This window comes from Garra rufa, chromosome 3, assembly GCF_049309525.1.
Source record: "Garra rufa chromosome 3, GarRuf1.0, whole genome shotgun sequence".
NCBI lineage: Eukaryota > Metazoa > Chordata > Actinopteri > Cypriniformes > Cyprinidae > Garra > Garra rufa.
Window position 1 is genome coordinate 5,703,727 of NC_133363.1, and position 26,323 is coordinate 5,730,049.

Here is a 26,323-nt window from a genome sequence, read left to right on the forward strand (position 1 = left end):
TTCTTTTATGCCAAAAATCATTAGGGAATTAAGTAAAGATCATGTTCCATAAAGATTTTTTGTAAAATTCCTACTATAAATATATTAAAATGTAATTTTTGATTAGTAATATGCAATGTTAAGAACCTAATTTGGACAACTTTAAAGGTGATTTTCTCAGTATTTTGATTTTTTTGCACCCTCAGATTCCAGATTTTCAAATAGATGTATCTCGGCCAAATATTGTCCTATCCTAACAAACCATATATCAATAGAAAGCTTATTTATTGAGCTTTCATGTGATGTATTTCAGTTTTGTAAAATTGAACCTTTATGACTGGTTTTGTGGTCCAGGGTCACATTTATTCAGCTTTTGGATGAAGTATAAATCTCAATTTCAAAAATCTGACTCCTAAGACTGGTTTTGAAATTACATTTTAAAATGTATTCAAATAGAAACAGTTATTTTAAATAGTAAAAATATTTCAAAATTTTACAGTTTTTGCTGTACATTGGATCAAATAAATGCAGGCTTGGTGAGCAGAAGAGACTTCTTTAAAAAACATAAAAAATCTAACTGTTCAAAAACCGTTGTCTGGTAGTGTATCTCAATTCAATGAGCTCTAAAAATGTTGGCCAGTTGTAAGCACTAACAATTTTAACAAGTTTAAATAAATAAAATATTTAAATATAATTTTAACTTTTAAAATTAACATGGAGCTCCATCAGGTGCCTTTACCCGAATCTTTTCCCAACAGAACAGTCTCACTGTAAGTCCACACTAATTTACCGTACATTAACCTTTTGAATATTGTCATAAATCCCAGAAATGTCCTTTAACAGATATCAAAAGGGTCATTCGTGCAATTTTTGGCATTCAGTTCTTTCTGGGAAAACTTTGGAAACACAAAACCTAGTTGAAGTGCTTTAAGTGAGTTTTTAAGTCATACAGATCAAGCTGTGACTTAAATTGTATTATTTTCCATGTGTGACCCTGGACCACAAAACCAGTTTAAAGTAATACTAGTAAATTTGTAGCAATAGCCAAAAAATACATTGAATGGGTCAAATTTTTCCTTTTATGCCAAAAATCATTAGGATATTAACTAAAGATCATGCTCCAAGAAGATATTTTGTAAATTTCTTTCTGTAAATATATCAAAACGTAGTTTTTGATTAGTAATATGCTAAGAACCTAATTTGGACAACTTTTAAAAGCGATTTTCTCAATTTTGCACCCTCAGATTCCAGATTTTCAAAAAGTTGCATCTCAGTCAAATATTTTCCTAGATTGGCCTAACAAACTATACATCAATCGAAAGCTTATTTATTCAGCTTTCAGATGATGTATAAATCTCAGTTTAAAAAAACGACTCTTATGGCTGGTTTTGCGGTCCAGGGTCACCTATGTTGTTTATATGTATGTGTGAGCATGTATATAAACACAAATGTATAAAAATACATTTAAATGTGAGTAGAATGTAGGTTTTCACTATTTTTATATTATCTTTGTAAACGAAACTATGTTTTTTCCTATTAAACTATGATTAAAATGTATAACAGAGTGGATACAGCCAACAATAACAGGACATTAACTAATTGGTGGTGAAATCTTATAACATTTTATTTTACTTTTGGGTCACACATTTATCATATTAGCACTAACATGTGTTTTTATGATGTTGCTGGACTAAATAACTAGAAAAATCTGTGCAGCTCCACTTCTAGCTCCAATCTGAGGTCAGTGTAAATACAAATTAGAAATCTAATTACTAGTCAGTTGAAATGTAACATTATAAATGCTGAAACTTTATGTCGGGCACTTAAACCTGTTTAATAAAAAATAGAAGCCTACAAAACTTCTCATGTCACGCACTTATAGGCCAGACTAGCAACACACCAAAGTTAAAGCCATTAAAAGATGCTTGTATTTGAAGCTGAGCCCCCATTCTACTTTGTTTACCCTAGTCATAAGTTGTCTTATATCTTCCAAGTGAACAAAAAAAATGATGCAGTTTGGTCATGTTGGTGGTTTTCCAACAAATCTGTGGTTTCCTGTATCACATCAATTATTTCATAAACAAAATCTTATCTACACTATGAAATCAAATTCTTGTTTGATCAAAATACAGCCTAGCTGTTAAAGCCGGTACGTGTATTGTTTGGAAGCCGTAATGTTTAAAAATCTTGTGCAGGTGCTGTTTTGCATGGCTACTTTCGATATAATAGGATTACTTAACACAAAAATATTTGGTAACATGTTGCACACTTAAGTTTAGACATACTTGATTATGTTTTTCAGAGGAATTGTATTTTTTTACAGTGCTTTAGCTTTCCCAGAGCTCTGTCTGTGACTGGCGGAGCAGCCTTATTAGGGTTTAAATGAAAAGCGTCCCACGTGACGTGTCTTTCAGAGATGGATATCATGCATGTCTGAAAGTCTGAATGGTACTCTCGTCTGTCTTCATGTGGCTGTGCTGAGTTTGCAGAGAGAGGGAGAACACATGTAAAAGCAAAGACTTTGACCTGGGGGAAATAAACATACTGTTAGCACACCTAGATTTAGGTGTGTATGGATTAATTTCTGTTTTTACAAGGCGGAGTGTAGAATAATGATGGATTGAAAAGAATTATTTACTGAAACGGCAAAACTGAAAAAGCCTGTTTTTGCTCATTTTTCTTCGGTCACAGTGAAGTGTGTCCACATTGCTAATATGTTTGCCAGTTGTAGCTTATACATGTTTGATGCTGAGACAGTCAAAACGCGCAAGCGCAAATTAAACATCGCTGTTTTAGTCAATGGTTTTACCCCTCCAAATCACTTTTGACTAAAACAGATATTTGATTTAGGAACCCTAGTCTTAGGGGTGGGCGATTTGGCAAAAATATCATATATCATTCAGAAATATTACAATTTTATCACGATTCTTTGTCATGTTGGTTTTACTATTTTAGTTGTCTGAGCAGTGCAGCCAAACTAATTTCTCTAAAACCAAAATCTTACAAGGTAACAAAATAGACAAAAAGAATGGGAGACATTTAGGCCAAAGTGAGTGAAGATAAAACATCTTTGTCATTATTTTATCCTTGTTATTAAAAATTACAAAATTACAAAAACACATAAGCACACAAAAAGTGCTTTAATTTTCAGGTACAATAGGTGTATTTATCAGTAGCATTCAAGAAATTGAATTAACAAATCAAAAAATAAAACACTATATACATAAATTATACGTTGACTCTTATTAAAGCAACTGTATTAAATTCAAAAGTCAAGAGCATTGAGTGATTTTTCTGTGCTTTATTAGCCTACCATAATCCAAAAATGACAATTCTGTCATTTACTCACTCTTGATTTTTTTTTAAACATAAAACATGTTGAACATAACTTATTTTGAAGAATGTGGGTAACCAAACAGTTGCTGGAGCCCCATAGTATTTCATTTATTTTTTTCCCCCACAATCAAAGTCAGTGGGGCCAGCTTTTGTACTGTTATCCACAATCTTCAAAATGTATTCTTTTGTGTTTAGCACAAGAAAAAAAAAGCGATTTGGGACAACATTTTTGGGTGAACTGTCCCTTTAATGGCAGTCGGCAGCATGTTTAGTTCTGTCGCTTTAAGAGTTGCACACATCTATTATACAGACGCGCATCCGTTTTTCTCTCGACTGTTTACTTTCCCTTAGACATAACCAACGTTGTTTATATGTAATCCTTGTGTGGTTTTGACAGTATTAGCGAATCAGATGCCAAAGATAGCTTAGTCCAGTAATCAGGCGCTGTTTCACGGGCTTTTAGCATACAGTTGCAATCAAAATTATTCAACCCCCCAGAGATTGCAGTACTTTACAAATAAAAGCTTGTCTGAAGTTTCAGGACTTTATAAAAATTGCATCTACAACAGTGTACTGGCATATTAAAAGCGACAATGTCAACATATAATGTAATGTGTTTGAGTTCTAGGATTTTTTTAGTAACACAGCTGTCATAATTATTCAACCCCGATTCAACGTTGCCGTTTTAAGTCATTTATTTTTGTGGTAGGGAACAAAACTGTCCTAAAACACAATTAAGCCTTTAGAAACTATTAAAAAAACTGAATCAGCTTGAGATGTTACACATTTATACATTTATCCCATGCATGTGCTGAAGTTGAGTAGCAAATATGGGAAAGTCAACAGAGCTTTCACAAAAGCTATAGAGAAGAAGTAGTTGTATTGTATTAGAAAGTCTAAGGCTACGTGAAGATTTCTAAGACATTAAAAGCCTTATTCCTTAGTTTAAAGGGTGTTGAACCAAAAATGCACAATTTCATAAAATGTTTGATCAGAGCAACTGAGAAAAACCTGCAATGTACAGCCAAAGACTTGCGAGATGACCCGACGAAAGGAGGAAAAATACTTCATTCCGGAGTAGAAGATGAACATAAGACAAGCATGGCTTTCATGTTGGGGCATCTTGGCGAATGCCATTCTTGATCAAGAAGAACAAAAAGGTCAGCTTGAATATGCTAAAATTTATTTGGATAGACCTGTGGAGTTCTGGAAGAATGTTTTATGGAGGGATGTGACCAAACTAGAACTTTTTGGACGTATAGATCAGCGGATTGTCTGGTGCAAAAAAGGGAAAACTAATGAGCAGAAGAACACTATCTCCATGGTCAAACATGGAGGTGAGCTGATCCGATTATGGGGTTGTTTTACTGTAGCATGAAGTGGAAAACATGAGCGTATGAAGGAAACCATGGATTCCTTGAAGTATCAGGCCATTTTGCCAAGAATTGTGATGCCTTTGGTACAAAGACCGAAGATGATGATCAATGGACTTTCCTGCAGGACAATCATCCCAAAGTAAACATCCAAATCTACTTATGCTTGGTTCAGGGATCAGTCACAGAATGTTCTTGAGTGGCCTGTTCAGTCTCCAGATTTAATTCTCATTGAAAATATTTGGTTGAATTTGAAGAAAGCAGTGGCAAAGCGTAAACCAAAGATTATCCGTGATTTAAAAGCTTTTTCAGCTGAGGAATGGTTGAAGATTGCAGTAGAGAGGTGATCAACGCTTCTAAAAACTTTCAAACGGCGTTTATTGGTGGTTTTAAATAATAAAAGATTCTGCACCAAATTTTACTTTTGGGGGTTGAATAATTTTGAACATGAACGTTTAGAGCCAATTTGATTTTTTTTCCATTATTTATCAATTTATGTTCTCAGAATTACTCAAAATACTTTATCTAATAGTGTCCTAATGCCTTTGTAGGTTTGTTTTAAGAAAAACAAATTATCTGGAACAAAATGTCTTGCATGTCAAGGGGGTTGAATAATTTCGATTGCAACTGTATGTGCTTCAGATTTACACACTCATGAAAAAAATAACGTTATTTACAGGCAAAGCTTTAAAGGCACGTGCAAATAATGTACTTTTGTGATTTGCGAATAAGTGCAGTGTCCCGTGAGTGAATGTATGTCGTGTTGTACAGTATATTAAGACTGATGCACGCTGTAGCACGATGCTACAATATTTTCTCAAAAGCAGATCATGGAGACATTTTAATCATCCACTATCAAAAATCGTCATATCTAGTTGTAGCTTATCCATGTTTGAAGCTGAGACTGTCAAAACGTGCAAGCGCTAATTAAACATGACTGTTTTAGTCAATGGTTTTACCTCTCCAAAACACTTTTGGCTAAAACCGATGTTTGATTTAGGAACCCTAGTCTGATATTATAACTGTTTCTCAGGGTTATTCTCTGGTGAAGCTCTGTGAGCTGGTCGTGTTGAATGAGAACGGTAATTAAAATTCAGCGGAGTCAAGCTCTCAGGCCCCGTACAGGAAGTCTCAGCATTACAATAGCCAAACTTAAACTTCATTCATGGTGTCCCGGGTTACTTAGTTTGGCACATGAATGCCACTCTCGAGCTATTTACAGATAGGTTGAGAGTGTTTATGGGCCGCAAACCCAGCAGTTAAATTGCTTCATGTGAAGTTTTTTCAGTGTAGAAAGTATGACTGAATGTGGCATTTCAAAGCTATAGTTATCCATGGAGTCCTGCTACTTCTTTGACCTTCTCTGACCCTGAAAATCAATTACTTTCCTCAACCTGGTGTGGGAAATCCTTTACTTCACACACACATGTGGGTTCAGCTAGTTTATTGTGCCACCCTTTTAACAAGGTTTAGAAAAGTCTTCCTGGTTTACAGCGTTGTTAAATTTTAAACATTTTAGTATTTTTGGTAGTCAGTAAAAATGCGTCAATTCTGTTGAAGTTGGCATGAAATGGAAATTCACCCTATTTTCTAAAAGCATGTTATAGATCTTATGGTGTATGATTCATTCAAGCATAGGTTTTGTATGTGGGTCGATAAAGGTTTTGAGCATTAAAAACAATAACCCCCGGTTTCACAGACTTGGCTTAAATCCTAGACTAAAATGTAAGCCTGAGCTCTTTCAACTGAAAAAAACTTGCACTGACTGATCTTAAAATACATCAGTGCCTTTGTTTTGTCTCAAGATGCATACCAGTAATGTTTTTTTCTAAGGCACGTTTAACTCTCTTAATTAAACTGTGGCCTTAATACTAGGGCTGGGCGATTTGGCCTAAAATCAAAATCTCGATTAATGGAACATTTTAACCCGATTACGATTAATGAACGATTATTTTATTCATTTATAAAATTATATTTAAATATTTTTTTTTTTTTTTTGCCCTCATAGTTCACTGACAAGTTTTGTACAGTAAATATGCTCACATATTACAAGTGAGAGATTTTTGAATGAAGGGTGCACACACTAACTACTATCTATGATTATTTATTGAAAATTAGTGTTGAACAACTGAAATTAAAGCACACTTTGCTTAAAACGAAAAGTCACATTTTTCTTAAATTAGTGAAAATAAATAACTTGCAATTAAATTTATAAAATAATAATAAATATTAAAAGTAGAAAATAAGCAGTTTCTCTTCTAAATAAAATTACTCTTACGTGACTCCACACGCAGTAGTGTTTTTAAAGGGAAAGTAATTGAAAAAATTGACCTGGAAAAATTTGATCGATTATAGGTTCTGAATGTCGATTTCGATTACTTTTCGATAAATCGCCCAGCCCTACTTAATACTGTGTAATACTGCTTTAAATTCGTATTATTTTTCCAAAAAAAAATCTGAAAATGTTTTCTGTTTAATTTAATTGCATTTTTGTTTTTCTGAGCGCAAAATAAATATCATACATTGTTCCTCAATTTACAGAAGGCACCCACTAAAATGTCATTCAGTGTAACAATCTTGTCAGGCATATTTACAACAAAAATCAATTTATGAAAAGACAAATTACTTTTACCCCAAATACTAGTTAGTTATAATTCTATATTTTTAAAATGTTGCCCCTTTTTTTTTATTTTTACTAATTTAAAACACAATAAAATTTAATATGCTGCCTTATTCTTTTATATATTTTAATATGTCCATAGTATAAAAGTCATAATAAGCATGTTGTTTGAATGACAATGTAACATAATTTCAACCAAATTTGAACATTTTATTCTCCAAAACCGTATTTGAAACTTTAAAAGGAGACACTTTACTTACATTTAATGTGCTTTCTATGGACATAAAATCAGTTTTGTGAATTTATTTTGATGTGGACATCTAAACGTCTTCGACCCATTGTTTGTTAATCAAAATGTCCAAAAGTAACTGAATTAGTGATATTAACTTGATCAAATTCTGCTGTAAAGCGGTTTTAAAAAATACAGTAGTTGATCAATGTTGATCCGGTTCGGTGTAAAGTTCATCAGTTATCAAACAAGTTCAGTTCAGCTCGACTGGAGATGAATGTAGGATGCATCTGCACAATCATCCGCCTTCGTTTTAGGGTGCAACGTTCACGTTTTAAGATCCTGTCAACACCTGATGAATAGAACAAAGTGTCCTTCCTATATTTTTCCCATTTCTTACAACTGGATATACGTCACAATTTGAAAGAAATGCTCTGTCACTACTTGTGTTTCATGGTGACTTGTGCTTGGATGTGGAGTTTAACAGCTTGTTTATAAGTGAAATATATCCTGAGAACGGCTTTAGGAAAGTTACTAAATCTCCACCCAACGGTGACATTGTTTCTTAGAACTTGGGATTGGTTTATAGCAATTTCTGTTGTAAATGGATCTTGTGTGTGCAATGTGTGTGCAGCTGTCTTTTTATGTGAGGTTGTTTCTCTTAGGCAAGTGTTGAAAGCTACACCTGGAGTGATTTTTTCCTCCTGAAAGCACACCTGGTGGCTGTAGAGAGGCAGTATGGGATTTTGGAAAAGCTTCGAAATATTCTTTAATAGTCTTTTGATTGCCTTCGACTTTCATGGTTGCAGCTCAACATTGGCAGCAATAGCTTTATAACATCCATGGGTTGAGTATAGCAAAGAAATAAAACCATTGAAGATTTTTTTGACATTAAAATACGTTCTTCCATTGCTTAATATGCGTAGAGAACAATAAGCCATTCATAGGTTGATTACACACAGATTACCCACTTCACCTTTAATGTAATCATTTGCCGTCTTGTGAGACTGGGAAATAATCTGTCTGCAGTTTGTCTTGGCTATTTATCCGTTTTTGGCCTGTTGCAGAGCATATTATATTGGCTGTTTTAATGTAGTCCAAGTTTTTGATTTGTTTAGGAAGATTTGGGCTTGCAAAAGAGTACTTGGAGCGCTTTTAGAATTTATGTAAACCGTTTTGTGCTTTCTTTGCTTTCCATTAGTACTGTTTGTTTGGTCACTACATACTTGCAGAAAATCAAGATAAGGTTGTATCTTCACCATCTGTCTCCTGCATAGGAGACCTGTAGGTGCCAGACACTCATTTGAATGCTAATTGAATTGAATGAATGTCCTGTCTTAGACGACTGAACATCACCCCAATCACTAAATGTGACCCTGTAAAACGATCCCTCATTCTTGCCCACCAGACACATAAAAAATACTTTATATCTTATCAATAATTCTGCTCGGTATATAAAGTATAGCAAAATTCTGGATAGTTTCTGGATAATTATTTTATTATAAATCCAGTATGGAATTTTTTATGTGACAAAATGATAATGTGTTGTTCAATATTGCTCTTTATGTATGTTTTGCATATACAGTTGAAGTCAGAAGTTTACATACATATCATTTTACCAAATAAGAGGGATTATACAAAATGCATGCTATTTTTTTATTAAGTCCTGACCTTAATAGGATATTTCACATAAAAAAACGTTTATATATAGTCCAGAAGAGAAGAAACTAGCTCAAAAGTTAAAATAATAGCTCTTTCAAAAGTTTGCATATGCTTGATTCTTACTTGAATGATCCACAGCTGTGTTTTTGTTTAGTGATAGTTGTTCATGAGTCCCTTGTTTGTCCTGAACAGTCAAACTGCCTGCTTTTCTTCAGAAAAATCCTTCAGGTACCACAAATTCTTTGGTTTTTTAGCATTTTTGTGTATTTGAACCCTTTCCAACAATGACTGTATGTTTTTAAAATCCATCTTTTCACACTGAGGACAGCTGAGAGATTCATATGCAACTTGTGATGCTCCAAAAGGAAACACGATGCATTGGGAGCCTTTCAAAATTAAGTTAAATGTAACTTATGTTGTCTTCTGGGAAACATGCAAGTATCTTCTGTAGCTTCCGAAGAGCAGTACTAAATGAAAAATACGATATTTAGGCAAAATGAGAAAAATGTACACATCTTCATTCTGTTCAAAAGTTTACACTCCCGGCTCTTAATGCATGGTTTTTCTTTCTGGAGCATCAGTGAGCGTTTGAACCTTCTGTAATAGTTGCGTATGAGTCCCTCAGTTGTCCTCAGTGAGAAAAGATAGATCTCAAAATCATACCGTCATTGTTGGAAAGGGTTCAAATACACAAAAATGCTGAAAAACCAAAGAATGTGTGGGACCTGAAGGATTTTTCTGAAGAACAGGAAGCAGACTGTTCAGAACAATCACTAAACAAAGAAAACACAGCTGTGGATCATTCAGGTAACAGTAACAACACAGTATTAACAATCAAGCGTATGTAAACTTTTGAACGGGTTGATTTTTAAAAATTCAACAATTTTCTCTTGGACTAAATGCAAACCTATTTTATGTCAAATATCTTATTCAGGTCGGTACTAAATAAACAATAACATGCATTTTGTATGATCCTTCTTATTTTGCTAAAATAATTAACATTTTGCAGATTCTGCAAGGTGTATGTAAACTTTTGACTTCAACTGTAAATTAAAATGAGTGTGAAAAATAAAGTGTCAAAGAAGTATTTTACTTCACAGCAAATACCTAAATATCAACATATATTTGAATAGCAAGTAACTAAAAAATATTGAGCTGTTTGGGGTTGGTAACACGTTTTAATGTTTATGAAAGTCTCTTCAGCTCACCAAGGCTGCATTTGTTTGATCAAAAAATCTATTTTAACATATATTTTAAAATCTAATTTATTTCAGCCATGAGTCTGAGTCTTCAGTGTCACATTATCCTTCAGAAATCATTTTAATATGCTGATGGGAAAAAAAAGCTTCTTTATATTTTATTTTCTAACGCTGTGATACATTTTTCAGGATTCTTTGGTCAATGGAAAGTTCCCAAGGACAGCATTTATTTGAAATATTATTTTTTGGAACAATGTAAAAGTCTTTGTCAATTCTGGGATTAATTTCTTTAAAAAATCTGACTGATTCAAACTTTTGAATGGTAAAAAGGCCCTAAATGTAGAGAAAGCGACAACAGAATGTTTGATTGACTTGTATTGATCTTGTTTTTATTAAATGAATCCTGCAATTATTATCTGTCAGATTACATTCAAAAACCAACTTGTTCCATGTACTCCAATTTGCAAGTGAAATCATATCAGTGCCGAGTAAAATCTCTAGAAGCTGTTAAACTCCTACTCAAGCCCACACTGAAGCTGTGTGGCAGTAATTCTCCTGGACTCATGCTGTAATCATGAGGGAGGGGAATAGCTCCCAGCTGGGAGATTGCTGCGCTCATGAATATCAGTATCGCTCTCAAATTTATCTTTGACAGATCAGAGTCACAAGGCAGCATGTGCATGTTTATCCATACAAACTTCAGAAAATTCTCAGACATTTTTCTCCCTCCTCCGCTTGACAAGAAATAGGCTTGGAAAGCTACAATTAAAGTCGCCCAGATTGGAAAACACGATGAAAAGCAAACACAACTATAACTGCAGACAGATGAGAAGCATTACATACGTTAAAATAAACGTGAATGGTGATTGAACTCTTTCTGTAGTATTTGTTTTGGCTGTTTATGCATTTTTAGCCTATTGCGGAGTATATTTCCACATGTTTTACTGTAATCTAAGATTTTGATTTGTTTCGAATGCATAAAGCTGTGTATTAAAACATTTATTAGTAAAATAAGATATTAATAAAATGTGAGACTTGGATTGTGAAAAGTGGGTGTTTAATACCAGAAATTGTAGTGGAGGATACGGCTGGCTCCTATTGGTTAAAACCTGAGTGGCCTTGATGACATCACCAAAAGAGAAAGTCGTTTCAGTGGAAGAGCAAATGATTGCAATCCGATATCATTTTTATTTAATTCCTGTGTATTAAGAGAGAAAGCATTATCCGTTTTAATTTCTTGTTGAGTTTTACATCTTTCAAACGCGTTCTCTCAGTGTTGAGAGACCTCTTTCTTAATGCGCTGCACATCTGGAGCTTGAAAATCCGCAATCTGTTGAAGTGAGGAGAGGATAGGAACTGTTTGTGTTTTTAAAGCCAGAAAAGTATGTAGGCTGTCTCAGTAGGCCAAGCTTGTAATAAAGCCACCCCTCAGCACCCCGTAATAATAACACCCTGGCCGGGACCTGCGGATAAGGGCTTGTGAGCGTGAACGACCGCATCCGGTTCGACTGTCCCTAAAACAGCCAACCACAAACAGTTGTGGTGTTTCCTCTGGAATGAACATCACTGTTTACTGCTGAATTACACAAAATGGAGGAGACATGCGGAAAATGTTTCCCCCATGTTTTGGCTTCGGAAAACAAAAACAAACATGATTCAGCAGTGTACTCTGTGTTTAATGTTAGCTGGTTTTCATTTGACTACCTCAAAGTAATCTACTTCGAAAGTTGGTAACACTTTACAATAAGGTCTCATTTGTTAAAATTAGCTAATGTAGTAACTAACAATGAGCACTATGTTGTTACCAGGATTAAAGTTAATTAATTACCAGGTAATTGTTTAATTTTTATGTCAGCTAGTTGCCAAAGCAACATTTCTCATTTCAGTTTAACCCGATGTACTAAAATAACTGGAAAAAAAATGAACTACAATATTTCAAATTAGAATATAATTATAAATTAGAAAATAATTAAAATTCTGTTTTTATTTATAAAAACGACCCTCTAACACTAGTGTTCTCTATTCTTTTTCTATTCTTTCGACTTGTTTTATTTATATTTATTTAAAAATAACCCTCTAACACTAGTGTTCTTTATTCTTTTTCTATTCTTTCGACTTGTTTTATTTATATTTATTAAAAAAAACCTCTAATACTAGTGTTCTTTATTCTTTTTCTATTCTTTCGGCTTGTTTCGTTACAATATTTTAAATTAGAATATAATTATAAATTAGAAAATAATTAGAATTCTGTTTTTATTTATAAAAACGACCCTTTAACACTAGCGATCTCTGTTCTTTTTCTATTCTTTTGACTTGCTTCTTTGTATTTATTGAAAACCTCCAACACTAGCATTCTCTATTCTTTTTTTATTCTTTCGACTTGTTTTCTTTATATTTATTAAAAAATAACCCTCTAATACTAGTGTTCTTTATTCTTTTTCTATTTTTTTGACTTTCTTCTTTATATTTATTAAAAAAATCCTCTAACACTAGTGTTCTCTATTCTTTTTCTATTCTTTCGACTTGTTTTATTTAAAAAAATAACCCTCTAATACTAGTGTTCTTTATTCTTTTTCTTTTCTTTCGGCTTGTTTCTTTACAATATTTTAAATTAGAATATAATTATAAATTAGGAAATAATTAAAATTCTGAGTTTTTATTTATAAAAACAACCCTCTAACACTAGCGATCTCTTCTTTTTCTATTCTTTTGACTTGCTTCTTTATATTTATTTAAAAAATCCTCTTACACTGGCTTTCTCTGTTCTTTTTATATTCTTTTGACTTGTTTTTTTTATATTTATTAAAAAACCTCTAACACTATCATTCTCTATTCTTTTTATATTCTTTTGACTTTTTTATATTTATTAAAAACCTCCAACACTAGCATTCTCTATTCTTCTTTTTCTATTCTTTCGACCTGTTTTCTTTATATTCATTTAAAAAATCCTCTAACACTAGTGTTCTCTATTCTTTTTCTATTTTTTTTTCAACTTGTTTTCTTTATATTTATTAAAAAAATCCTCTAACACTAGCATTCTGTATATTGCTTTTCTATTCTTTCTACTTGTTTTCTTTAAATTTATATATATTAAAAACCCTTGCTATGTATAGTATGTTAGATTAACCGAGACTTGTCATAGCATTTTCATATTATTGGTCTTTTGTTGGTTTTGATTGCTTCTATTGTCCTAATTTGTAAGTCGCTTTGGATAAAAGCGTCTGTTAAATGACTAAATGTAATGTAATTAAAAATAAACTGAGAATGTCCAAAACCACAACAATTACTAAAAATGTATTTAATACTAAATTAACAGTAACTAAGATTGATTAATGCTGTAGACAATTTGCACATTATTAGTTAACAATAACTAATGTAGTTAACTAATAAAATAAACAAAAATAAATAATATAACCTTTATCGGTAACCTAATGTTACGAAAGTTAGTAAAATTAGGTAACGTTAGTTTAGGGAGCCATTCTTCTTATTAATTTACTTATTAGCATGCATATTACTAGCATAATTACTTATAAAGCACATTATATAATGTCTTTTCCTGTATAACTATATTTTAGATCCCTTTATCCTTCCCCATACCTAAACTTAACAACTGCCTTACTAATTATTAATATGCAGCAAATTAGGAGTTTGAGGCAAAAGTGGTAGTTAATAGTTAGTGAGAATTGGACTCTAGACTGAAGTGTGATCTGAAATTATGTACTAGCATAGAGACTTGGTTTTATTTTGAAACATAGAAATGACTGCAAAATGAAGTCTAAGTTAAATGCACTGCATTATTTATCCATTGCAACCGTTTACTTTCTTGTATATCACTTGCGAACTGGCAAAGACTGTGTTTAGTACTGCAACCGTTTATAGCAAAACACATTTTCTACCGTTTGCCTGAGCAGCAACCAAAGCGCCGCTCCACTGATAGTCATGTCAGCCAATTGGCTGTCATCTGTGTGGAAAATTGAAGCAAGGAGACATCCGATTTGTTTCAGACCTCTTCTGTTAGACTGAATCAGAAGTGATCAAATAGGATTCGTGGGTTCAATCAGCCTATGTATTTCTGGCATTCGTTTTTAATCATTTAGCAGACATTTCTAATTTCCAGAACACTTGCTACAAATACAGTCCAGTTTCCATTAGGCCACAGTGGCGATGCAATATAAAACCTTTTAGTTACCTAGTTTAGTTCAGACTTGCAACTACCCCAGTTGGCTGCTATGGTAATCTTCTATATCTTCAACTGGTAGAAACGTCTTTCTGATGATTAAGAGCTTAGTCTCTTGTATTTTCAGCTGCCTGGTCTTGTATTTTCCAAGTCATTTTGTTAATAAAAGCATTTGTGATCAACAATCATGTAGGATTATTGTAATATTATGCAATGGGCAAAATACTTTTCTTCTGAGGAGCAAGAGGATGTTGCTCATGAAGAATAACTATTTGAGAATTAACTTGCGAGCAAATTAAACTAAATGTGTTTTACGCTAAGTTCAAGTAGGGATTTGTTTGTCTGTGGTCAGCTGATTTTTCATATTAATCTCTTTTGTTTTCTCCACAGGATTTTGAGTAATAATAAAATCCAGGAACTCCTGAACGGCTCTTTCATTGGTTTGTCATCACTGGAACGACTGTAAGTGCAAATCGTGATACTTTTCTCTTTGTTTATTTGTTATGTTCTCTATTTTAGAACACTAAATAGGCTTAAACTCTTAAAAATAAAGGTGCTTCACGATGCCATATAGAAGAACCTTTTTTGTGGCGAAAGAAGGTTCAGATTATAAAAAGGTAAGAATGAGATGGCTCTTTAAAGAACCTTTGACTGAATGGTTTTTTGTGAATCCAAAAATGGTTCTTCTATGGCATCGCTGTGAAGAACCTCTTAAAGCACCTTTATTTTTAAGAGTGTATACACAGTTAATAGATTGTGATTCTGAAAATTTCTGAGTGGTTTTCTTCAGTTGTGTCTGAAGACTTCTTCTAGAGCCATTGTTCTAGACTCTATGGCATCGTGAAGCACCTTTATTTTTAAGTGTGTACTTTAAAGGGGATCTATTATTCTTTTTTATTACATTATACTTTTAGCTTCAGAACGCGGCATAGTTGCATTGCTGTCTATGCAGGGTCAGAAAGCTTTCGGATTTCATCCAAAATATCCTAATTTGTGTTCTGTAGATGAACAAAGGTCTTATGGTTGAGAGTGAGTAATTAATGGCAGTATTATCATTTTTGGGTGAACTATCCCTTTAATATTTACAGCTGAGCAGATTTGTGGTTATGCTAAGGGGGCGTGTCATTTCTGGAACACGCTTTAAGTGGTTCACCAATCACATCGCACTGGGCCAGCTAACCAATCAGAGCACATTTTATGTTTGGGAAGGAGGGACTTCATCAAAACAGGAACTAAACAGGACGTTTGAGACAGACTGGGAGAGATGTGCTGCAATTATGTAAAATATGTGAAAAAATGCATTTTTGTAACGTTCAAGCATGGAAACCTATTCTAGTTAACCCCAAAAACCAAATCAAGACTTTATAACAAGAATTAAAGAATTCCTTTAAAGAATATGCTGACGTGTGACATAGACGTAATGATTTAAAACACTTAATAGTAGGGCTGCACGATATTGGGAAAAATTGACATTGCGATATTTTTTTTTTTCCTGCGATGTATATTGATTGATTGAAATGCATATTGCGATGTGTACAAATTCATTTATGTTCATCAGGTGTTTTGAACTGTTTAAAAATCAAATAATAATTCAAGAATAATTGGGGTAATTTTGTAAGCATTTTCAAAGAATAAAAAAATGTAGTATAAGTAGTAAAAGTGTAATCAAAACCCTGAAATAAAATACTTTTTAAAGCTTATTTTGGGTTGTTTCATAAACAGTTTGACTCACCTTATTCACTGTCAATTCAGGCAAATCAAGGCTCTAATATGTTATGAAATTAATAGTGAATGTTGCTTTTACCCTGATGAAAGAGAAATCAGCTTCTTTCTTTTACGAAAAACAATAAAAGCTTAGCCAAGATGGAGGAACAGCTGATCATAGCTGTTACAGGGATAACATTTTTTAGCAGCAGAGCTAGTTTTGGAAATCCATTTATCCTTTGCTGAAACTTCCGCGTCTTTAGGAGAGCTATATGGCTCTGGTCTTTAGGAGAGCGCAGGTCGTGGTTGCTTAGCAACGGCAGACACCACTAGAGCGCAATACAGAGCGCTTTGGAAAGATGGAGAAAGCGGTGCGCCTAGCATTTTCCACACCTTTTTTTTAGGCGCGACATGTGAACGGTCCCTCTAATGGTCAAACAAATTCGTAGTGTTTCCGCGAGTTGTGGCAACAACTGCCAGGCACTCCTGACAAGGCACCTGTTTTTGGTCAGCAGCATCCTTTTTGTATCCAAAATACTTCCGTATGACCGACGTTGCGTTTCTTTTTGCGACCAAATCTTCCATTTCTGCGTTTTTCTCCCGTCCCGTGCTCATTTCGCCATGCGCACGCAGAGACTGCATGCATGAAGTAGGTAAAGCAATGTGTGCTTTGTAGTTTTTAAAGAACCCTTAAATATGAGTTAATTACTTTATATCAGACAAATATAGATCCGTGAATAGAAAGTTTAGAAATATAGAAAGTACATTTTTAAATCAGACACATAATTTTGCCTTGCATCGTGACTGCCGCGATATGACTACCGCGCATGCGTACATCGCGATGACGATGCTGAAACGATGTATCGTGCAGCCCTACTTAATAGCATGTTAATTGTGATTAAATGAAAATGTTTTGTTTGAATTTTATTGAATGCAGTTAATGTTTTTTTTTTTTTTTACACTCTTTGAGTACGGCTTAAGTGCATCTTTATATGTAATTTTATAATTATGTTGTGCAATATACTACATTTAAAATGTATTAACTGTATTAAAATTATATTCAAGTACTTTACATGTGCTTTAGTACGTTCAATCAGCACATCAAAATAAGTGTCCTTTAAATCATGACAGCAGTTTATTAAAAAGTAAATGTGCTTTAAAGTATAACTAAATCTAATTATGTGCACTTTGTTTTCTCAAGGGTTGAGAAATCAAATTGCATGACTGTCTGTGTTACTGCACTGTACAAAAAGGCCAAAACTTCCTTAGGTTGATATATTAATTTTGTCAATTAATGGAGTAGTTCACTTTCAGAACAACAATTTACATATAGTTTACTCACCCCCTTGTCATCCAAGATATGTATGTCTTTTTTTCCTCCGTTGTCAAGAAATTTTGAGATTTTGAGATCTTTTTTGAGATAAACATATCTGGAAATTTCTCCATATAATGGACTTAAATGGTGCCCCGATTTTTTAATCTTCAAAATGCCGTTTAAATGCAGCTTCAAATGGCTGTACATGATTCCAGCCGACAAAGAAGGGTCTTGTCTACCAAAACGTTCAGTCATTTTCTTAGAAAAATATATTTTTATATACCTTTTAAGCACTGAAACTAGTCCAGCACTAGGGCTTGTAGTGCGCGTTCACGACTCCACGTACTACGTCCACTGTGCTCTGCAACGCAGCGAATGCTTGAAGCAGTCCCATCAGCTGACTCGCCGATTGTTTGTAACAGTGGAACAGATGTGGTCCAGTCGTGACAGCACTGAGATTCCTACTCCGTTGGAAATGGCTGGCATTTTCCACTCTTGCACCACCATCTCGTCTCGTTTGTACGCGGTCTGCCCGAGGCTTGTGTCGCCACCGACGGCACAGTATTCTCTCTCTGACAGAGTTCATCGTCTGTGTATTAGTGTTGTCAAAAATGAAATATCTGAATGGTACCACTACTAATTTCTCGAAGTATCGATATTAGCCGAGCTGTCACTTTCACTTCTCCACAAAGGCGAGTTTACAAACACCACACGTGACCGCGGTGCCTGTCTCGTCTCATTCAAGTGAAGCGAATAGAAAGGCGAGTGCGGCGCCCCGCGACCGGCTTTGTTTGATAAAGAGCACAGCAGGAGTGCTATCTGGAAATATTTCGGATATGAAACAAATGAACATGGAAAGCCAAAGTACACAAGCAAGCCAATATGTAAGAGTTGCTACAGAGCAGTGCTAACAAAAGGCGCTAACTACTAATTTCGCAAAGCACCTGAAAGACAGCCACCCGGATCTATATAAAGAAAAACTGTTCTCATTTTAACATTACTGAATCATTAAATAAGATTGCCTATTATTGTTGCTGATATGAGTGTTGTCCCGTTTTTTACCATAGTTCGTTAATATAATCAGTTTGAGGAATCTTAGACGAGCAAATACTTTAACTGCGGTCAAATTTAACAGATTTTTTTTTTACAGTGTACAAAAGCAACACCTAAAGTAGTTTAATTCTTTATCTTTGTCATTCTGAGTGTTTTTTGCTGTTATGATGAGTTATTTAAATATGTAACATTTGCAATTAATGCAGACATTTGTTGATAGTAGTTTTGTTTTGGCATTCTGAGTTGTTTTGAAATGTTTATTAGGTGCAGACATCTGGTCTCTGAAGTTAACGGTTCCTGGTCCAAGACGGAGACGGTGCAAAGTAGGGCTGGGCGATTAATCGAAAAATAATCGGAATCGACATTCAGAACCTATAATCGTTAAAATTTTTCCAGGAAGATTATTTCAATTACTTTCCCTTTAAAAAACACAAGCGCTCCATTCCGTTATTCCGCCGACATGTCGATGGAGAGCTTAAACAGTATTTATACAGTAAAAAGTATTTACAGGATATACAAGGGTAATTTTATTTAGAGGAGATACTGCTTATTTTCTACTTTTAATATGAAAAACATTGAAAATTATTTATTTTGTTTCCAATAGTGCAAGTTATTTATTTTCACTAATTTAAGAAAAATGTGACTTTTCGTTTTAAGCAATGCTTGCTTTAATTTCAGTTGTTCAACACTGATGTTCAATTAATAATCATAGATCAATTTCAATTATTTCAATTATTTTAAAATCAAGTAATGCACCCTTCATCCAAAAATCTCTCGCTTGTAATATGTGAACATATTTACTGTACAAAACTTGTCAGTGAACTATGAGGGCAAAAAAATAATTATTATATAAATATAATTAAATATAATTTTATTAATAAATAAAATAATCGTTCATTAATCGTAATCGGGTTAAAATGTTCAATTAATCGAGATTTTGATTCTAAGCCAAATTGCCCAGCCCTAGTGCAAAGCCTGCTAATGGGTGCTAATGTTGTCAAACAGAAAGTGCATTGCGGGGTGAAGGATCGTGAGGCTGTTGGAGACCTCGAGGAGGTCATACCGAGGGGGCTGGTCAAGTGAAAGTTAATTATAGCTGTTGCCTTCAGGGAGCACAATTGTCTGATCTTGGCATCGGTTTACCTCTCTGCTCTGTACTTCCGTTGGGGATTCAGTGTCACTCACTGTAACAGCGCTGGTCAAATGCTGGAGCTAAATTTAGAGGCTGTACATTGAAATGCTGTATTTAGTGTTGCTGTTTAAGTGCACTTACCCTTATACTATGCATGACCCAGATTCCAGTGAACAGCAGACACTGACCAATAGACATGTTCACAAAACCGGTTTCTTTCAAAGAAGTGCAGAATAAAGGCATTGACACAATACGCTTGGTGGAGTAAAGAAAGCATGGATTTATTTGTCCTTGCTCCATTTAAGACCTATCAATGAATTTGAATCTGGAAACATGGAAGTGGTCCATTCATTTTGTGCTTCGCTTAAGGCTGGAATAACACATGATGTCATCTATGAGGAATTCTTCTAAGGGTGTATTTTCCATGTGCTTATTCCAGGTCTTGCCAATATTCAAGGTGTTGTCTGTAAATGTCCATAAATTGGTCAATTAATTTAACCATTTCAGTTGCTGGAATTTTCAGTAGCCACAATAAGTTAGCATTAAAAAAAGTTTCAGAAGATTTTTAAATGTTTTTAATCACGGCTAATAATGTTACAATATAAAACATCTGTTTTCTATTTGAATATATATATATTTTACAAATTTCTTTAATGACAAATAATACAGTTAATATGCTTAAGCTTGTACTGCATGTCATGATTTCAGATATCTAATGCTGGAATAATTTAACTTAAATCACCATCGCAAACACACACCAAACCAAACACACAAAAATACTAAATACTGTTGTTAATTACTGCTATGATTTATATAAAATATTATTTCTTAAATAATATGTAAAGAACAACAGCAATCCTAAAGGTTGCTAGACAGTTTGGTCAAAAGTACAAAGGCAGCGCTCTGATATACAGTTGAGGTCCAAAGTGTATATCCCCCTTTTCAGAATGTGCAAAATGTTAATTATTTTGCAAAATGCATGTTATTGTTTATTTAGTACTGACCTGAATAATGCATTTCACATAAAAGATGTTTACATACAGTTTAAATATCCTTGAATTTTTAATACTGTGTTGTTACCTGAATGATCCATAGCTGTGTATTTTTGTTTAGGAATAATCATCAATCCGTTGTTTGTCCTGAACAGTTAAAATGCCTGATGTTCTTCAGAAAAAATCCATCAGGTCCAACAAATTCTTTGGTTTTCCAGCATTTCTAAAAACAAGACAATAATTTTTACTTGTCTAGAAAATCCTTCCTGTTTCAAGAATTTTAAGATGATTTGGCTGGAAACAAGACAAAAAATCTAAGTAAGAAAAGCATTTTTTGCAGTGTTCCAACAACTGTAGGAACTTCTGTAGCCTTTGGAGGGCAGTACTAAATGGAGAAAATACTATATTTAGGCAAAATAAAAAAAGTCCATTCTCCATTTTGTTCAAATGTTTTCACCACTTGGCTCTTAATGCGTGAGGTTTTCTTCTGGAGCATCAGTGAGCGTTTGAACCTTCTGTAATAGTTGCATATGAGTCCCTCAGTTGTCCTCAGTGTGAAAAGATGGACCTCAAAATCATAGTCATTGTTGGAAAGGGTTCAAATACAAAAATGCTGCGAAACCAAAGAATTTGTGGGACCTAAAGAATTTTAGGTCTAACTGGACTCATGAACAACTATTACTAAACCAACTCACATGTGGATCATTCAGGTAACAACAGAGCATTAAGAATCAAGGGGATGTAAACTTTTGAACAGGGTTTTATAAATTCAACTATTTCTCTTGTGGACTATATGGAAACACCTTTTATGTGAAATATCTTATTCAGGTCAGTACTAAATAAACAATACCATGCATTTTTGTATGATCTCTCTTATATATGTAAAATAAAATTTTGCAGATTCAGAAAGGGGTTGTAAACTTTTGACCTCAACTAGCATTAAAAAATTATATATAAATATATAACATGATGAGATTTTGCCCTCAGCCAAAACTATTTGCTCTAAAACAAATACTAGAGTAATGAGAACAAAGACTGACCATTAGATTTGCCCATAACAAATTATCTCATGTTTAAAGACATCAGAGCCAGTGGCGAATTTCAGAAAATCTAGCCAAGGTAAGGTTGCACTCAGCAGGTTCATGAGCACTGAATGGCCACTGAAGCCCTGGAGCTCACATCTAAGCTAATTTTCAAATAGACATTATCTTTGTTAACAAACAGCATATTTGAAGTTTAAATAAGTACATTCTCAGCTAAAAAGTCTTAAAACTTCATTCAGTGAGGCAAAAACACTACTTATTAAATTATAGTGGATTTGAAAGGGTTGGTGTTCTGGTATCACTAGAATATTCTCCCCTCAGCCAATCAGATTCGAGGACCAGAAAGAGCTGTTGTGTATATTTGTGTGTATATCACTTTCGTGCTGCTTTTTTTTTTTTTCTCCTAATGCCATCACAGGCATCTAACCACTTATCTTTCCACCTTGTAAAACATGTTTTGTACAGTCGTGGCCAAAAGTTTTGAGAATTACATAAATATTGGAAATTGGAAAAGTTGCTGCTTAAGTTTTTATAATAGCAATTTGCATATACTCCAGAATGTTATGAAGAGTGATCAGATGAATTGCATAGTCCTTCTTTGCCATGAAAATTAACTTAAAAAAAAAAAAAAAAAACTTTCCACTGCATTGTTAAGAAGGCTTCAGGGCGTCCAAGAAAGTCCAGCAAGTGCCAGGATCGTCTCCTAAAGAGGATTCAGCTGCAGGATCGGAGTGCCACCAGTGCAGAGCTTGCTCAGGAATGGCAGCAGGCAGGTGTGAGCGCATCTGCACGCACAGTGAGGCCAAGACTTTTGGAAGATGGCCTGGTGTCAAGAAGGGCGGCAAAAAAGCCACTTCTCTCCAAAAAAAAAACATCAGGGACAGATTGATCTTCTGCAAAAAGTATGGCGAATGGACTGCTGAGGACTGGGGCAAAGTCATATTCTCCGATGAAGCCTCTTTCCGATTGTTTGGGGCATCTGGAAAAAGGCTGAAGAAAAGGTGAGCGCTACCATCAGTCCTGTGTCATGCCAACAGTAAAGCATCCTGAGACCATTCATGTGTGGGGTTGCTTCTCATCCAAGGGAGTGGGCTCACTCACAATTTTGCCCAAAAACACAGCCATGAATAAAGAATGGTACCAAAACACCCTCCAACAGCAACTTCTTCCAACAATCCAACAACAGTTTGGTGAAGAACAATGCATTTTCCAGAACGATGGAGCACCGTGCCATAAGGCAAAAGTGATAACTAAGTGGCTCGGGGACCAAAACGTTGATAATTTGGGTCCATGGCCTGGAAACTTCCCAAATCTTAAAACTTGTGGTCAATCCTCAAGAGGCGGGTGGACAAACAAAAACCCACTAATTCTGACAAACTCCAAGAAGTGATTATGAAAAAATGGGTTGCTATCAGTCAGGATTTGGCCCAGAAGTTGATTGAGAGCATGTCCAGTCGAATTGCAGAGGTCCTGAAAAAGAAGGGCCAACACTGCAAATACTGACTCTTTGCATAAATGTCATGTAATTGTTGATAAAAGCCTTTGAAACGTATGAAGTGCTTGTAATTATATTTCAGTACATCACAGAAACAACTGAAACCAAGATCTAAAAGCAGTTTAGCAGCAAACTTTGTGAAAACTAATATTTGTGTCAGTCTCAAAACTTTTGGCCACGACTGTACACGTGTCATAGTGCCACCAAATGAAGAGGTCTCACAGCTTTGCTTTCATGTGCTGAAGAAGAACTGGGAATCATCTCAGGCAACAAAGAAACAGATGGACTTTCGGCTTGTGCTTTGCTTGAATGCAAAAGTAATTGATGTTCGTTACGGTTGTGATTGTTCTGGAACCCTGCGTTCCAGCAGCCAGTAGACCTTGTTGTCTTCAGAGATGCGTGAGAAATTGAGAGCTTCCAGCTGGACCTTTTCAGTCATTTGCAAATCATACTGTTGATTCAAGACTCAATCGGTACATCTTACTGTTTATAATGTAAGAGAATTCTTTGCTCTTTTTAAGTCGGGAGAATGGTACACTTCAGGGGATAAAGAGCTAAAGCCTTGTCTTTTTAACACGTTGAAAGTGTAAACATCTTTGATCTTCCCATGCTTTGAAAGCCTGAGGAATTCATCTTCGAGTCTCTTGACGGCACGGCGGGTTTCTGCGTCTGGGCTTTCATGGCACAGTTACCTTCCAGTGCTGCTCCCTCTGTGCCCTCTCTGGCTTTCTGTTTTCACGCTTCTCTCTCGCTCCGATCCCTTCTGCCCAGAGCACAGCGCTGCTTTTGTCATTTTAATGAATCAAGCTAAAGCCAGAGATGTCAGCAGTCTGATTCGCACATTATTCTCTGGCTCTTTGTCTATGTGTCGAGTGTGTGTGCGCACTCTTAAAGACTGGAGAATTGGTGTAAGCCTAAATTATTTTTTTTCACCTAACACTTTTTAAAGACCTGGCTTTTTATTGCAGTTAAAGCTATAGTTCACCTAAAACTGACAATCCCTTAATGTTGTTTTAAACCTAAATGAATGACTTGCGTGAAAGTTTTTTATATACTAAAAGTTAATCGGGCTATCAAGCTCTGAAATAAAAATTAAAAAAGCATCCTAAAAAACTTGTGCACTACATTCCGAGTCTTTCGAAGTTATATAAAAACTTTGCATGTTGTACAGACCAAAAATCTTGATATTTTTTAGGTTTTCTTAGCAGAGCAGTGAATAAATCATTATTTCGAATCAGATGTGCTCAGTGAATGAGTTAATTGTTCACAAAACTAGTCTGAATGATTTGTTGATGAATTTGACTTATTTACTCATTTTCTTGTCATTCCAAATTTGTAAGACTAGGGGGTCGACCGGTTATCGGCACCATTATCAAGTATTTTTACGGTTATCGGTATCTGTCATTTGCAAAACTTTGCAGATTTGCTGATAAAATAAAATAATTTAAAATCATTTAAAGATTTTTTTTTGTCAGTCTTTGTTGTTCTTAATTTTGACATGAATTACATTTTTTACTCCAGACATATATATCGGTTCAAAATTTTGGTTATCGGTCTACTTGATCTGTAATAATCGGTATCAGCATAGGCCCTGAAAAACACATATCTGTCTACTCCCTTTAAGACTTCAGTTAATTATCAAAACAAATTAGGATGTTTTTAGTGAAACGTGAGGTTTTTGGTTTTCGTTGAGTCTTTGCAGACAAAAGTTTGAAGATCTAAAAAGGTTGTAAAGGTGCTTTTATATATTTTATGTGAAGAGATGTGATCACTTATGATGAACAGATTTATTGTAGGTTTTATTTGATTTAATCATGTAACTGTATGATCAATGCATGAACAGAGAGCACATCATATGTAAACACAGAAACTCAAACATTTGTGCATTACATGCTAAAACAAACCTAATTTTAAAAAAATTATTATTATTTTTTTATTGAGATTTATACAACATCTGAAAACTGAACAAATAGGCTTTCAGTTTCATGTATGATTAGGATAATATTTTGAAAATATTTGTACAAGGTACAACTATTTAAAAATCTAGAATCTGATCTAAATATTGAAAAAAAATTGCCTTTAAATTTGTCCAAATAAAGGTCTTAGGAATGCATATTGCTGATCATAAATTATTTTTTGATTTAAGTTAGGAAATTTGCAAAAATATCTTCATGGAACATGATCTTTACATAACACTTTAATGATTTTGACAAAATACATTTTTAACTATTGCTACAAATATACCTGTGCTACTTAAGATTGGTTTTGTGGTCCATTTGATTTTCTTAAATGCCTTTGTGACCTTTTTTGAAGCAAGAACTTTAAAAGGAGGGACCAAGACCTCTCTGATTTCATTAAATATGTCTTAATGAACATCTTAAAAGTAAATGACAGAATTGTATTTGTTGGGTGAACTATCCTTCTAACAGCTCACTGGAGAGTGTTAGTAAATAATTACAATTTCAGTCTGTTCATCACATAGAGCTGTCACATTACTTCTGAAGACTCTTGTGAACTACGTTGATGCATGATTTATTCAGATGATTTATTTCTTTAATACTTAAATATTGTTTCGGGTAATGGCACTGAGCCAGCATATTCATGTTGACATTTGACTACATGGCCTATAAATTTTAAAAATGTCTTTTTTTTTTTCTTCTTTTTTTCCAAAGCCTATCTTAATGTATTCTGGTATAATGGTGGCAAAATTACCTTGATATCGCCACCTATAAAATTTAAATGAAGTGCCCCTCAGGCTATGTTTCACATACATGTACGAAGTTCGTTAGACACTTGTAGCACACCAATACCTACAAAAAAGTCCAAAGGTACGAAGTCCGAAACCCAACAGGAAGTCTGTTATTTTAAATTTTCTCTGCAAGTTTTGTGCTGTTTTCAGGTGCTTTTTTTTTTTTTTTTGAGAATGTTCAGGCCCTAAAAATGCAATTCATTTTGGAGAAAAAGAAGAATCTGAGCGATTTCAATAGGGTCCTTGCACCATCAGAGATTGGGCT

The 26,323-nt window shown here is 34.3% G+C and overlaps 1 protein-coding gene across 1 annotated transcript in view; it reads left to right on the forward strand.

Annotated features, from left to right (window-relative positions):
• Positions 1-26,323, forward strand: part of adgra3 (adhesion G protein-coupled receptor A3) — a 77,963-nt gene that overhangs the window by 1,623 nt on the left and 50,017 nt on the right. Inside the window, exon 2 of the mRNA XM_073836821.1 lies at positions 14,966-15,037. Coding sequence (XP_073692922.1) covers positions 14,966-15,037 — 72 coding nt within the window. The remainder of the gene's footprint in view (positions 1-14,965; positions 15,038-26,323) is intronic.